We start from the raw sequence: 16,590 nt of genomic DNA, 5'->3' as shown, positions 1-16,590 counted from the left end.
ACTAACCTACTTCTGATGGAAGTCTTCCAAGGATGGAGGAGCACACCACCCCCAGAGGCAGATCTCTTTATTCAATTTATTCTGTATATGTTTATATATGTCACAGTGAGATAGTACAGCGGACAGAATGCTGGGCCTGGGGTCAGGAGTACCTGAGTTAAAATCTAGCCTCAGATACTTCCTAGCTGTGTGACCCTGGGCAAGTCACTTAACCCTGTTTGCCTTAGTTTCCTCATCTGTAAAGTGATCTGGAGAAGGAAATGACAAATTACTATAGTATTTTTGCCAAGAAAACCCCAAGTGGGGTCAAGAAGAGTCAAACATGATTGAAAAGACTGAACAACTTGTGCTTCTTTGAAAACATGTCTCTAGTGCTTAGCAAATAATAGGTACTTAATTAGTGCTTTTATTGACTGATGATGATGAAATAATACAAGATATCAGGGAAAACTGCTGACATTGATATTGTTTATTGACACGAGAAAACTAACAAAGTGAAAGGAGAAAAACTAAAAGATGCGGCTGGTCCACATGAAAGCAACAGTAACTACAGCCAGTCGTGTGAACTGCGACCATGTGTATCTAATTACTATGCAGTGTGATGATGATGATTATGTGTATCATTGATTAGCTGCTGTAATTTTCATTTGATTACAGCTGTAAACTCTGTATATGTGTGTTCTGCCTTCACAGTTTGGTGCTAATGGAGCCTGGTCTTCTTTTTCCTCCCAACCTGACAGTATTCAGGAGGGCGCTGCCTGGCATCCTTCTGGATGAGCAGAGCAGGCTTTGTACCTTCTTTGGGGTGGGACTAATGGAGCTCTGCCTGTGCCTCTTATTTGTTCTTTGTAACAACTCTGGGAAGTAGGTACTATTATTATCTCCGTATCAGAGGAGATAAATGGAAGCTGTGACCTCCCTAGAGTCTCATAGCTAGTGTCTGAGGCTGGATTTGAACTCAGGTCTTCCTGACTTTAGGCCTGGCACTCTACCTTCTAGTTGCCCAAGGAACATGAAAACATGGTTTGGAGTTGGAAGACAGAGAGAGAGGTGGAATATCAAGAGATCTGTAATCAGGGGAATTTTAGAGTCCAAGAACATGGAAGGCTCTTCTGGTGACGGCCCTGACAGAAATTAAAAATGGTTCAGAGTCTGACATACTGCCATAGTCTGTCCTACAAAACAGCTTCCAACAAAACTCGGCTGTCACGAACCCCAGGTAACAGAACTGTTTACCTTTATACCAAGAAAGTTGGGAAAGCAGCAGAATCAGCCTGTGGTGTGTGCCCAGGAAGACTTCAAGGTGTTTGTGTAGTGAGATCTAAAGTTCTTATGAGGCTATCAAACACAAAAAAGCACATCAGTAGGGCTTATGGTGGCTCCATGTGTGCTAAATGTGTCTGTGACTGGATCAAGTATGCTTTCCTGATTGAGGAGCAGAAAATCATTGTGAAGGTGTTGAAGGCACAAGTACAGAGTCAAAAAAGTAAATAAAAAGGATATGTTTTTTGAATAATAAAGAAACTTAAAATGTGAAAAAAAGAACATGGAAGGAGAATATCTGTGAATGTTGACAAGGTCCAGGTATGATAATCTCTGTGTGTAGCTGAAGTTGAGTAGAGGAGTAAGAAATGAGAAAATTGAGAAATTGGTAGGTTAGAGAACATGTGTGTTGGAGTACCTTAGAATGAGGAAGGTGTAATTCCATGCACAGAAGCTTTCCAGAAGAATGCTACTGTGAACAGCTTTTAAGGTTCTGATTACACAGTATAGTGATCACTCTATTTATTCCATCCACAGAAAATCCAGGTACAGTATTCACAATATTACAACTTATCACAGAAAATCACAATATAATATTCACAAGATAGTCTCAAAGTAAAACAGTCACTCTTAAGTTAACTCAATCAGTCCCTTATCAGTAGTATCCAAGTACATAGTCAGAGTCTTCCACTCTTGGGGCAAAGTCTTGATTACCTCAAGCAGTCACTTAGTCAGCAATTACTAAGTATCATACATAAACCTTAGGTCACTAGTAAACTATAATTCCATAATTACTCAGTGCCCAAGGAGAGGTCTTTTCATCTTGACTTGGGGCCTGTTCTCAGATTCCCAGGATCCCCTTTCATGGTCCCAGATTCTGCCTGGATTCACCAGACTGTCACCTGGGTTCAATGACAGACAGCTCCCAGTTCCTTGACCAGCTCTCTGGGCAGGTCCTGCTCCACACTGGCGTTCACAGGGTCTGGTCCATGTCAGATCCCTTACCATTTCTGCTCCAGGGAATTCAAGGCTCAACCAAGCCACAAAGTCTCAGCATCCCAGTCATGCTTCCTCAGTCACCTGGGCTGCTGGCTCCCGGCTCCTGGGCTCCCGGGCTCCTGGGATCCTGTTCGGAAGAAGCTCCACCACCACAAGTTCTCAGGACCCAGTTCTCCATTCTTCTGTAGCTCTTCTGCCACCAGATCTCAGTCTCAAGAAGATTCTGACTGTGCCTGTCTGGGGCTTTTCCTATATACACACAGCCTGTTTCAGCCAACCCCTTCCTGTTACATCAGTAACAGGAGACGCTAAGTACCTGCTACTTTTGCCAACACAAAGGGATCTTCAAATTCAAAATTACATTACCATTACAGAGGGCAAGGTTGGGGAAGAAAGACTGTTAGCCATACTCTGAATTCATTGAGATGGAGAGTGCCTTGGAGATTGATAGACAACAGCCATCATAATCTTGATTGAACGAGAAAAATCGAGTGAAGGACAGGTTATTGAGTTATGGTGGTGAGATAGCCTAGAAATGGCAATGGAACACAAAACATATTCCAACTCCCCCACTGACAGTGAGTCAGGGCTGCAAAAGGTGACCCAGGAAACTGAGTAATCAGGAAGGTCCAGGTCTCTGGGAGCACAAGAAGATGGAGAGAACAAGAAATGAAAAGATGGGACTGGGCTGAGGAGCACAGGGGTAGAACAGTGGCACCCCAGGGATTGGAATCACTGCAATGGAGCATAGGATGATGTGTGAGTGCATTAATATTGAGGAATGATCTCAGATAAATTATCATTACCTATAGGGATGTAGTTATCCCAGGGTATCTGAAAGCTATGTTTACCTGGGAGGCAGGGGAGGGCCAGGTTGTGGAGAGTGGAAAGAATGCCTGGGCATCAGGGATGCATCAAGTTGGAAGAGGCTGGAAAGGGTGGCTGAAGCCCAAAGGAGCAGAGGCCAGGAAGCCCTCCTGGGCAGGCACAGAAGAGGCTCTTCTCATTTCAGGACTCTTTCCAACACACTAGTGTGGTTTTAATGGCTCTTTCCAACTTAACCCAAACCCCCCTTTAACTCCCACTCCCCTCTTTTCAATTCATGTTAGTTTCTAAAGATAGCAGGTTAGTAGTCTTAGACCGAAACTAGGTTCTAATGTTTTGAGCTCCTCTAGAGACTCATAGGTAGAATAGTTATCATTTGGTGAAGTAAACAGACATCAATTACTAAGAGAAAGATGATTGTATTTGTTTAATCATTTGCAAAACTTCATACTGAAGGGGTCAGAATGCTCAGTGACTCTCCATACTTCTGTCATGGTATATGTGCGGGCCCCATGGCAAGAGATGAGGCCATGAAGGTTAGCTTGTCAATAGCTCTTGACAGCAAAAGACATTGTTCTCAGAATGTTTGGGGAAGGACGGCTCTTGAAGTTTCAAGGTTGCTTTATCCTTGAGTCTGGCTCACTAATTTCATAGATGTTTCTATGGGTCTGAACTGAGTTTACTTGGTAAAATAAATCATGGTGCAAAAATACAGGTATTTGTACACCGAGTTTTACCATCAATAATAGAGGTTTTCATATGACTTAAGAGAAAGATTCCAGCTTACTTGTAAATCTCTGATATTATTCTTTAGTATGGGGAGTAGGAAGAACATTGTCATTTTACTTGTAAACTGAACAAATGTGTTCTGTGCATCAAAAGAGAAAGATATAACTGGATTGAGTTCTAAAAATTTTTAAAGTTACTTTTCTAGCAAAAATTTTACTTTATTGGTCAAGTCCTGAAAGCTAAGAAATATTCAATATTTCTACATAACAATGAAGAGAGACAGGCCAATGTGTGCATGGGCTGTCCAGCTCTAGGGTCCTGCTCTCTGATCAGTATGCAGCAAGCAAATCCTCTGGAACTCTGCTATTTTACAGTACCTATGGCTCATGCTCTTGGGCGTCTGAAAGTGTATAACTACACAACTGATCATCAAGAAAGCCTCCTAAAAGCTTATCTGTAAGAAAAATGTCAGGGAGATTGGATAGAAAATGGCTGAACTGGGGGAATTCTGCAAGAGCACCAGGAGGAAGGCTAGAGTAGGTCTATAGCTTTCTGGATGGGAAGGAAGAACAGTCCAGGGCATCAGAGGAAGCTAAAGATGCAGCAGAGATTATTAATATTTTCTAAAGAGATGAGTGAAAAGCATTAAATTCTGGGACAAGCATTTATGAAACTAAACATAGGGAAAACCAACAGAGGAGAGTCAGAGCCAAGAAAACAGTGATTGGAGAAGGAAGTGGAACTGAGCTCCCACCAACGACTCCACAAAGCTAGAGAAAACAGACCTGACCTGATGGGATCCTGATTGGGAGAGCCACAAAAAAAGTCACAGAGAGCCATTTTTCAAGCCTGGATCAACATGAGGAGGCAGAGAGAGGCCGCTGAGGTCTACCAGCAATATGTGGACCATTTCCACAGAGGAATCAAAAAGGATCAAGGTGGTACACCAGGGAAAGAAGAGCTCCCAGACCCCAGGAGAGGAGCTCGTGCAGGATGTAAGAATGCTGAGACGGCGAGCAAAACACTCTGGGAGTCCTGGAAGCCTGCAAACTAGACCCAGCTGGCTCAATACTGCATCAAAGTAGCAGGAGGAGCCAAGAGGGCATATGCTGAGCCCCAACTCCCTCTAGAAGGGCACAGAGCCCAGGAAGTAGGCTGGAAAAATGATCAAAATATCTAATCAAAAGAGCTATATAGTGGTAGGGGCGCTCAAGAACCAGTGCTAGAAGGAAAGAGTAGCTCCAAAACATTCACAAGCAAAGTCTCAGAGAAAATCAGCCTGTGCACAACAGACTTCCTAGAAGAGGACACTGCCATTTATAGAAGAGGAAACAGAGCAGTGACATGTTTAAGTCATGGTGTGGTAGTAAGTGGCAGAACCAGAATGTGAACCCAGGCCCTCTGGTACCTTCCAAACTCAACATCCTTTTTCTACTGCCTGATTTTCCCACCAAGACTAAGAAAACATAGTTGAGATGAATTGCACAGACCTAGTAGGGCCAAGGTGAGAGCTCAGTTTTCCAAACGGGCCAGGTAGCTTGCTTCTTTTCCATGGCCCCAAACTTAGGGATGCATGTCATTCATCATATGGAGTACCTGGCACCCAGATGCTTCCCTAATCACAACACATGATGTAAGGAAGAGGAGGCAGCGGCATCATTTTCATATTCATAGGACATCACATTGCAGAAATGATTTAAGGAAAAACCATTAATATTAGACTGTGAATCTCAATAACTTGCCTTCTTAGGTAGATAAGTAGTTAGCAAACACTATTTAAAATGTGTGGGAGAAGACAGCTCTTTTCACAGAAAAAACTCCAACCCTCTTCTAAACTAATAACTTAAAGAAAGCAAATAGAAAATAAATGGAAATTAATTTTCCCTACACTTACTAACTTGATTTGGCAACATAAACCCACCCCACCTGCCACCATTTTCCTCTAAGACAGATTCAATCTCAGTGTGATCCAATAAGGGTGCAATCATTGATAAAAGCCAAACAGAGGTGAGTCAAAGGAGAACTAAAGAGGATAAGTTAGTTATTTGGACTAAGCAAGAATTAACATCTAAGTACATGTTCTGGGGACTAATACTGTGCATAGTAGGGAGATTAGAGGAGTGGAGTGAGGTCATTTTTTTTTTTTTACTGAATAAGGAAATGAACAAAATAACAAAATCTAAGTGGTCAAAACTAAAAGAAAAAGACAAAGAAAACAGATTAAATACTATCCTTGGATACAAAATCTTCAAAAATGAAAGCAAAGTGACCTAAGTAGACTTCCCTGGGTTGCAGAACCAGCAGAATTCAGGGCAGGGTGACCAGCTCAGAATTTCCTCTGAGAGGTGAATCAGCTTCACTTGCTACACAGACTAACGGGACGGAGGCGTTTTATCAAGGAAGGATTCAGAGCAGGTCCCTGCATCTGCTGGGCCTTCACTTGCTTATCTGTGCAATGATGTGCTTGGATTGGCTGCTCACAATCACTGAGGCCTCTTCTAGCGCTAAGAATCTGAGTCTGTGAATACTTGGGACAGCCACTACTATAAGATGTTAAAAAAAAACAACCTTCTTTACTTTTGTTATATTGTTTTTACCATCAGTTCATTTTTCATTTGTATCTTCAATGACCAGCATAGGGCCTGGCACATAGCAGGTGCTTAATAAATGTCTGCTTGATTAATCATAGTTATTAATAATAATAAAAACAGACTTTTAGCAAACCTCCAAAGGGGCAGGGGCCTTATGAGCTTACTCTGGCATAGGAGAAAAGGGGAAGAAAAAAACAAAGGTCCCATTCTGCTAGCGGCCACAACACAGAGGAACTTAAGTAGTTAGCCTTTCCTGGAAATACGCAAATAATTCTCTTTTCTTTTTTTTTCTTTTCCTTTCCTTTTCTTTTTTTTTGGAAATGAGGGGAAAGTGGGCTATAATTCACCTCCTGGAATGCATTAATTATCTGGTAACAAAATAACATCCTAGTGGTATAGCTTAACTCCTAATTTTCTCTTCCTTAGAGAGCTCAAGGAAATATAATATTTAGGTCAAAACAATTATCTTGGTATATGTTTTCTTCAGGGGCCATGGTCAACCTATTTACTCTGAATTTGTCAGGTCTTGCACAAATATCTCAGCATAAAACACATATTATGTATATTACAAATCTAGCTAATAATTTGTGAATAAATATATTAAATTTTTTTTTTAGGATAATCATTTCTACTTTCATAGAATCATATCCCTGGAAGAATTCTTAAGAGTCCAACTAGTTCATTCCTTTTCCCTTAGGCAGGATTCCACCAAAATCATCCTAGATAAATGAAAACGAAGGATTGTCTTTCTCTCTCTTCTTCCACCCCCTCTCCGTAGGGAAGGAAATTCCCCCTTCACACTGTACCTCTTCTAGTTTTTAACCATCTTCGTAAAATTTATCTTTTGCATGTATGTGCCCTAGTTAGGCTCCCAATAGGCTTATTACAATTTTTCTTTAACACAGATGTAGCCATAAATATTTGGCACTCTGTGCACTAGAGGAAGTATACCAAAGTTCTCTCCCCTGATCATTTAAAAGCCTAATTAATTCAACGATGATACATAATGCAATACAGATTACTCAAATGGGGTATTTTGTGAAGCTGCTGGAATCTTAATACAAGAAATGAATGGCAAAGGAGTCCATCCTGGAGATGCATTTTCTCTAAGTATCAGGTGGTCTTATTAGGCGATCTCTCCCATAACATGGGTCTACTAATAGGAACATTAAAGAAAATATCATAATGAGATTTCAGAGGAAATGCTGAGTGTTGTAGGTGTATTATCACTATATTTTGAGGGGAAAAGGAAGTAAAGGAATGAGGATGGACATTATGGGAATACAACCTGAACCAGGTTAAGTGGTTGACAGTCCTGGCTCTGACAAAGCCTAGCTGTGTGACTAGGAGCAGTGTGTCTAACTTCTCAGGGCCTCAGTCTTCTCATTTGTGAAATGAGAATGATAATGCTAGTGGTGCCTACGTGCAATGTCATACAGGAAGAACTTTGTAAGCCTGAACTTGCTGCATAAAAGGACTTGCATCCACATTCCAAGAAAAGCAGTGCGGCACAGAGAAAACTTACAGAGCACTTGTTAACTGGGCCTATAGTTGGGTCCGTATTTGAACAAAAGGACAGGACTGGGCAGACTGCCTTTGGAAAAAAAATGCATTTTTTTTTTTTACAAGGATGACAAACCTCCTCCTAAAACAAGGGCCCACGATTTTACAACCAATATTTTTCAGGTGATGTTGTATGAATTCAAGTTAAGGGTCACTGCAACAAAAATGGAAGGGCATTAGTCAGATGTGAAAAGGCTGCAATACGTTGTTGCATTGTTTCAGTCATGTCTGACTTTTCGTGACTCCTTCTAGGGTTTTCTTGGTGAAGACACTGGAATTTGCCCATTCCTTTTCCAGCTCCTTTTACAGATGAGGACACTGAGGCAGTTAAGTGACTTGCCCAGGGTCACACAGCTAGCAAGTGTCTGAGGCTAGATTTGAACTTAGGGAGATGAGTCTTCCTTATTCCAGGCCCAGCACACTATGCACTATGCCCTCGAGCTGCCCTTGTACACATTACAAACAAGGAATACTGAAGGAAGAGTGGTGTGAAGGAAGTCCACCAAGACATGTATGACAAAAAAAGATGATGTCCTGTGGTAATAGCTAGGATAACTAACGGACAGCTGGTGTACTTTATTGGTGTGCTTAGAATGTCAGAACTTGAGATAGATCCCCAGAACATTAAATGAATTCTCAGCAGCAAACAGATCACAGAGAATCCAATCTCATGCCAAACTTCTAACTTAATTATATATCTTTTATATGTCCCTTTCTCTTCACTCATACTGTGGCCACCCTGGTGCAAATCCTCATCAGCTCCTACCTGGACTATTACAAGAACCTGCTCTGGTCTCCTTATCACACAGCTTCCAAAGGGATCTTTCTAAAGTGCAGTTGTGAACCTGACACTCTCCTTCTCAATAAACTGCAGTGGCTCCACATTCCTATGATCTATTTGGCTTTTTTCACTGCCCGGTTCCTTACTACTTTCTTCACTCTTCTTTCTCCTTGTTCCCCTACACACCCTCTATGATCCCGGGATACTGGTCTTCCTGCTCTAGTTTATAAAACAAGATACTCTATCTCCTGACTCCGTACATCTTCAATGGCTTCCCTCATGTCTGGAATTCTCTTATTATTCATCTCTGCCTGCTGGGTTCCTTGGCTTCTCAGCTCAAGTGCCACCTTCTACAAGAGGCCCTTTCGGGTCTTCTCTCCTTCCTTCAATTCTGTTTCCTACCCTCCCCCACTAGTGCCTTCCCCCTGAGATTCTCTCTCATTTACACTATATTTATGATATATATATATATATATATGTATATATATATATATCCCTATATATTGGGATATGCACTATATCCCAAAAGTCTTAATACAGTTTTAAGCTTTAATAAAATTAAAACTACACCAAGATATCTGGGACACTTCATAACTTGTAGTGACAACTCTTTGCACAGTCTCCCACCTTAGAATGTGTGGGCCTTGAGGTCAGGGGCCACATTTGTCCCTTTCTTCACCAATGCTTAGCACAATGTCTGGCACATCAGACGCTTTTAACGAATGCAGGGTCACTGACTACCTGACAGAATGGGCTACAATTCGCATGGATGGAGGTAGGACCTATAATGATGAGATCACAGACCCACTGGAGTATCTGGGTATCAGTGTTGAGAGCAAAAATTGCTTTCTCATTTCAGAAGAACACAGAATAAGTTATCAAGGGAACAACCCAAAGACCTACATGGAAAAGGCAAAGATGACAAGAGGACGGGTTGGAAAAAAGCCTTATTGCAAAGAAGAATTCCCAATGAAGGTGATATTGGAAGGCTGAGCAGAGCAACTCCTGGGCAGACAGGACAGAAGGCATGTGAAGAATATAATTTGTTTTATGAAGGAAGTGGGAAGACCCATGGGCACCTCAGGCCACATGGACAGATGGACCCAGAGGGTCCAGGAGAGCCCTGTGCTATGCAATCAACCCTCTGGAAGGGCCTCACTGGTGTCAAAGTGCTCAGGAGGGAGAGATATAAAGGCAAGATGAGACATGGCCTCTGACCTCAAGGAGCACAGAGACTTGCAGAATAGAGTATAATCTCCCAGTACAGAGATTACATCTAGAAGTGCTGTGGGTTGTAAGATCCAATCCAATCTAGTCCAGCAAACATCTCAGCACCAGCTACATACTAGACACCGTGCTAGGTGCCGAGGGCACAAAGATAAAACTGCTAAGTGCCACCCTCCTAAATGGTTAGAACTGGGAACCTGCTTACAGGGGGTTCAAACCTCTCATTTTACAGATGAGGAAACTGAGGCCTAGTAAAGAGAAATGACTTACAGCAAAGTCACAGAAATAGTGCAAGGGGGCACCGGGATCTGAATCTAGCACCTTCTCCACTGACTCTCACTACCACAAGTGAAAGAGTCATATGCAATATCAGAACCAGGGATTGCACAGCTCTGGTAAGGAAATAAATGGCAAAGGAGGGAAATAAATGAATAAAAAAGTGTTCATTAAGTGTTTGCTGTGTGTCAGGTGCCATGCCAAGCAGTAATGACACAAATATAAAAAGAGAGCTCAGGAACTCAGTAGCTCATGTGCAAATGGGGAGACCACCAAGAGGGAAGTGACGCTTTGTTCAGGAAGAGAACCAAGATGGTTAGTGAGCCCAGAGAGGGACAGGGTGACACGGCTCCAGAACTGGAGGAGGTAGTGGTAGGAAGAAGGGTCATGTACTCTTGCTAGCCAGTTGGGGAAACTGTGGAGAGGCTGGGAAGGAATGGCGATCCAGACAAGAGGAGGCCCCAGGGAGAATGATGTGCTAGGGCAGGGGTCTACTGACAGAATTCAAGGAGTCAGTGACCTTGGAAAAAAAAATGTACACTTTCATTGCACTCTAACTGAAAGTTAGGATTTCCTTTAGTTATTTAAAACATGACTGTGAGAAAGGAATGGGTTTTCCCATATTGCCAAAGTGGTCTATGACACAAAACAAAGTAAAGTCTCTGGTGCAGAAACCCAGGTGGTTTGTGCAGAAATGGAAAGACCCTACTGAGCTGGTCCCAATCCTCAGGAGATGCTTCCAGCTACAGATGGCTCCGCCAAAGCACCTCCATGTTCCCTGGGAGTCCATGGAAGGCGCTGGGCCTTGGGTCAGGCCAGCCAGCACTGGGGGCTTGGAAGCCCCTCCTTCTCTAGCCACGCTGGTTGTCTGTTACCTGTCCACCACAGCATGAGCTCCTTACGGGTGGGATAGGTGGGGTTCTGCCTTTGGGTCTCTGCCTAGCGACTTGCTATCACCAGTGGATGTTTAAGAAATGTTTGTGGAAATGAACTGAATAAGGAAGGTGGAAATGCTGGAAGAGTGTTTTTAACTGTCAGCTGGGTCAGGCATGAATTCATTTTGCATATTTTGTTAAATTAAATAAAACATCTCATAAAATGAAAAAATTAAAAATCCTTAGTAGACTAGTACTAGCTCTGTGAACTTGGACAAGTATCAGCAACAGATAGAAGACAAAAGAGCTGGGCTCTAATCCTGCCTCCATCACTTACAGCTGGTGTGACCTTGGGCAAGTTACTCGACCCCTTGGAATCCTTGTTCCTTCATCTCTAAAATGACTGGACTGGACAATCTCGATATTGGAGCCCAAGACACCTCAGCCCTGTCGGCCTCAGTTTCTCATCTGTAAAAGGAGACACGCGGCCTGGATGATTGTCAAAGTCCCCTCCAGTAAAGCAAAGCTGGAATGTACGGCCCTGGGGAGTCTGACAGTGAGGTCAGATGAGGCGTGATGGTCTGTGATACCAAATGTGAGGGAAAAGACAAACGTAGAGACTGAATTGTACATGCTGGCTGGTGTCCTGAAGCAGCCGGCCTCTCTGCCCCCTAGAAACTGTGCATGAGGATTTCCAGCTCTGCACTTTGGGGGGGGCATGCGTGCCTGTTTAACAAACAACCCTCTCCTGCAGAGACATGCCCATCTGCTCCAGGCTCCCAGAAAATGACAGCCTCGCGTCTCTATTCTCCCTCCACTTCAGAACCATCAAGCCGCCTCCCAAGGAAGCACATGTTCCGCTCTAGGGTAGAGAATCGAATCTCCATTTCAGGTGCCCGCGGTTGCACTGCCGCCAGATTTTTTCCCATTAATGGTCTGTCACGGTTGTTAGGTTTACTGAGAAAGACACTTACTCAACAAGCAATTCTGAAAGACTCTGATTCTCTTGTGCTACTGTGGCTGCTGCTGCTGCCACTGCAGAGAAAAGAGAGGGCCAGCCAGCTCCCTCCCAGCCCTCAGTGCAATCACTCCAAGGATGTAATTAAACAGGGTAATCAGGGTAACTATTACAAACACTGTAATCAAACCTAGGTTCATCAAAGCCGGTTTATGCTGCAGATCCTGGCATAATAGAGGCATGTCTTAATCAGTTATATCTCTTAATTAAGTCTCTTAAGAAATTGAATATAACCATATAAAAGGAGGAAGTAAAATAACTCCTTCCCTTCCCCTTCTTGAAATGGAAAAGCACATGTGGGGGTAGTTCCTTTTTTTTTTTTTTTAAAGAGATTGTTTAATTTTGTCCTTGAGACAAGAGGGAAAAAGCCTTTCATTCAGGGCTGATGCTTAAGCCGACTGCTACACCCACAACACCTCAGCTCTGCCTCCAAAGATCAACCGAAAAACACCTTCCATGCCCATCATCCCACCTCAAACACTTCCCTTTGGCAAGAGCGCTTCAAGAGGGGATGCGCTCAAGGCATCAAGCAGCTCTTTCAGCTCAGTGCCATGGCAGCCACAGTCACCAGCATGAGAAACCCTACAATATGAACATCATGGAGCAAGAGCTCACCTATTAAGCCAAATACCCCAGCCGTTGTAACTGAGGTCATCATGATGAGCCCTGATCAAGAATTCTATAGGGAGGGGAAGTAGAGAATGCTGTAGACCACAAAAGCGATTGTGAGGTCAACTCTAAGCTAAACTGCATTTTTAAAAAAGCCACCAACAGAGGACAGCTTGGTTTACAGTCTGTGTAAATAAAGGTGAAGGTTTTTAAAACTTACATGCATTTCTGCAAAGAGAGGCAGCAGAGGAAATGGGTATAGCCAGCTGACCTCAGGGGTAGCAAGAGCAGCGTTTGAGACCCTTCCATGACACACACAGACTGCCTGTGCGACCATGGGCCAGTCTCAGTGCCCAGGAAACTCACAGAGACTACCAGTTGTAGCACAACAGCCTATCTACATCGGTCAAAAGATCTCCATAAGACAACAAAATCACAGGTCCAGATGAAAAATACACATTTTACTCTAAAAGATCTTATTTGAAAGTCACTAGAATCTTATAAACCTTCACCTTTCTAAATATGTATTTAGCAGACTTTTTTCACAGTCATCAGATATGGCCTTCACTCTGGAGGGGCCCAGGCTGACCCCTCTTTATTCCCCTCACAGTGGTGTTCTAACGTTTCAGACTTCCCCACCTCCTCTGCATGTGTCCACTTCTCCCGTGTGAGTGGAAGCTCCTTGAGAGCAGGTTTGGCTTTTCTCTGGTGTGTGTTTGTACCTCTAGCACTCAACACAGTTCCTGGCCCCAAGGAAGTACTTAATCAATGCTTGCTATTTAAGCTAGTAGAACATGATCTGAGACACTCTCTGATTCAAGTCTTATGTCTACAGTGATAACCTCTGTGATTTCGAAATACTGCAGAATTTTAAGGTTTGCTGAATTGAATTTCAAAGAGTCCCTAAGATCACACAAACCCTGCCTTCTGCCCTGCAGCTGCTCCCTAAGGACAAGCAGACCTGTCCATCCAACATGTAGCTGTCTGTGTCTCCTGATTGGAATGTGAGCTCCCTGAGAGCAGGCCCTCGCTCACTCTTCTTTTCTGTCATCAACACTTAGCATAGAGTTTGGCACATAGGAAGCATTTAGTAAATGCTTTTATATTCATTCATTTATTTCTCAGCAAGAAGCCACATAGAACTTGGTTTTGGCTAAAGTCTGAAAGAGAAGAAAAACCTAACATTGAAGCCCATGAAATAAAAAAATATGTATGAATAATTTCAACTTGAACAATATTCCCAAGGGCTGGGGGTGGGCGGGAGTTCTTACCAGCTGAATAAGCAAGCTAATTAGGTCTGTCAGAGGTTTATTAACAAGCAAAAGGTCTTCAGCTGCCTGAGTGTCCCCTCCTGTACCATTCTTCTGGGCCTTTAATGGGAGAGAGAAAAAGAAATGGTCACCTTGTTGCATACTCAGCTTTTAAACACATGTCAGGTATATTGGGTAATACATATTAGAATAAGAACAAAGAACTCAAAAGGATGATATCCATTCTTAGAAACAAGTAAACAGGTGAGATGTTATTGTCCACTATACCCATGAGAATGAGCAAAAGAAAATTTAAGTATTTTTATCTAAATGTAATGCAAACCAAATACATACATTCTATTGAATATTCCCGTTTATACACACGGACATGTTGGAATAATGGGCTGAACAAAATCCAAGTTATTTTAAGTGTATATATTTTACACATATACATTATACATACTATTTTATGTATATACATTTACACATAAATATATACACATACATGTAGGTGTATGTATATATACACATACATATATTTTGCTATCCTGATTAACTTCAAATACATATTGGAAACAAAAAATCAAAAGTAAAGGGCATGTCTTTTATCTATATTCTCCTATGAATTTTATAGTAAATACATAAAACTCACGGGGGCTTTTGATTTCTGAACATGAATTGAGATAGAAGAAGCATTTACTTACTTAGCATGCAATTTTTAGTAATTACACATTTCATTTGCATTCTCTAACCTCGTTTTCATTTTCTCTCAGGGAAGATCAATCCACTTTAGGCAATGGCCTTTGTTAGAACATGTAAGGCAGGCATTACAAGGTGCTGTCTCAGGTCAGTAGCTGGGACTAGAGGTCCCCTCTCTACAAAGCTAATGTGTTTACTGCTCCAGGCTGAATGACAGGATTTCTAGTGTCCATTTTCCTTGATTAAAGGTAGTCAATTAGGAATAAATATTCATGGAAACAAAGTAGATGCCCATCAATTGGAGAATGGCTAAACGAATTATGGCACATATTTTAATACACTGTAAAAATAATTAACATAAAGAATTCACAGATGCATGGGAAAACTGATATGAACTGATGCAGAATGCATTACGCAGAACCAAGAAAGCACAATATACATTGACAACACTGAAACAGGAAAAAGCAACAGTTGAAAGTGAACCAAGTGAAAAAGTGAACATTCTATTGAATATACCCTCTATACACACGAACATGTTGGAGTAACGGGCTGAACAAAATCCAAGTTATTTTAAGTGCATATGTTTTACACATATACATTAGACATGTTATTTTATGTGTATACATTTACACATAAATATATACACATACATGTAGGTGTATGTATATATACCACATACATGTATAATTGCTATCCTGATTAACTTCAAACACATGTTGGAAACAAAAAAATAAAATGTAAAGGGCTTGCCTTTTATCTATATTCTCATAGGAATTTTATAGTAAATACATAAAGCTCATAGGGGCTTGACCACAGAGGAGAGTTAAGAAAACATACACTGCCCCCTTTTTTTCGAGGAGGAGGGGCAGCAGGGGTCCCTGACAAGAGGTATATTGCACATATTCGAAGCCATGTTTGTTACGTTATTTCATTTTGCTGAACTGCTTTTGTTTTGTCTCTTCTTTCTTCTTGGTCACAAGGGATAGCTTATTGGGTAGGGTAGGGGCATGAGCATTAATCAATGAAAGTGATATAAAAAGCAATAAAATAATGAAAGAATTAATTAATGTTCACCTGATAAAAGAAAATTCATCTTCTAATGACATGGACTACTTTGGAACCAAATGAACTAATGATACCTATTAACCTCGAACCTCTACATTTTCCACTGGCTTATGTCTGAAACAACATCAGAAAGGTGGAGATTTCTCACCGAAAAGACTGTGCAGCATTAACCTAATTCAAATCTAAGATGGTGACGATCAAATGCTCTTAAGTATGACATGTGATAGTTGGTCAATCTAGGTATCTCCTTTCTGAGGATATGAGTATGTAGAAAAAAGCCTGGGGTGCAAAGATGTGAAAAGTACTCATCACTCCTTCCAAATCATTGCCCTGTACTCTGTGCAGAACCTAAGGTTGACTCTTAGAGCCAACATAAAAAGTGACTGCCTGTGCATCTGCTCTGAAAAGCTTCCCATTCTGTCCAGTGACCCCAGTTACAGGGAGAGGTTTGGTCACCCAGCCACTCCATGCACCAAGAGTCTGGGGGAACACAAATGCTTGGAGATAAGCAAGCCCTAGTTATGTTCAGGGCAAAGTAGGCTCATTAATCTCTCTCCTCTCTCCCTCCCTCCCCCTCCTCTCTCTCTCCCTCCCTCTCTCTCTCCCCTCCCTCCCTCTCTCCCTTCCCCTTTCCCTCTTTCTCTTCCCCCCTCTCTCTTTCCCCCTCTCTCTCTCCCTCCCTCTCTCTCTTTCTGTCTCTCTCTCTCCTCTTTCTCTCTCCTCTCTTCTTTCTCTATTTCACTGTCTCTCTGTGTCTGTCTCTCTTTGTTAAAAGGGAGGGTTCACTGGGTAGGGAAGGAATATATGAAGAAATGACAGA

At 42.1% G+C, this 16,590-nt stretch overlaps 2 protein-coding genes across 4 annotated transcripts in view; one reads left to right on the top strand and one right to left on the bottom strand.

Moving 5' to 3' along the window:
* The window catches only part of ULK4 (unc-51 like kinase 4), a 651,081-nt gene that overhangs the window by 198,578 nt on the left and 435,913 nt on the right, over positions 1-16,590 (bottom strand). For all 3 annotated transcript variants that reach the window (XM_069088326.1, XM_069088324.1, XM_069088325.1), the window contains exon 34: positions 14,028-14,126. In XM_069088326.1, coding sequence (XP_068944427.1) covers positions 14,028-14,126 — 99 coding nt within the window. The remainder of the gene's footprint in view (positions 1-14,027; positions 14,127-16,590) is intronic.
* On the top strand, positions 1,101-1,494 carry LOC138161427 (large ribosomal subunit protein eL34-like). Its single transcript, XM_069088240.1, has one exon. The coding sequence runs from the start codon at positions 1,141-1,143 to the stop codon at positions 1,492-1,494; it is 354 nt and encodes a 117-aa protein (XP_068944341.1). The 5' UTR covers positions 1,101-1,140.

Source organism: Petaurus breviceps, unplaced genomic scaffold (genome assembly GCF_028583685.1).
Source record: "Petaurus breviceps papuanus isolate PSGF00001 unplaced genomic scaffold, PetGlider_PUasm1.0 185, whole genome shotgun sequence".
In the NCBI taxonomy this organism is placed as follows: Eukaryota; Metazoa; Chordata; class Mammalia; order Diprotodontia; family Petauridae; genus Petaurus; species Petaurus breviceps.
This window is presented reverse-complemented; position numbering and strand designations above follow the sequence as displayed.

Excerpts from the sequence above, each read along its gene's own strand:
- LOC138161427 (XM_069088240.1), top strand. The coding sequence starts at position 1,141 with ATGGTTCAGAGTCTGACATACTGCCATAGTCTGTCCTACAAAACAGCT.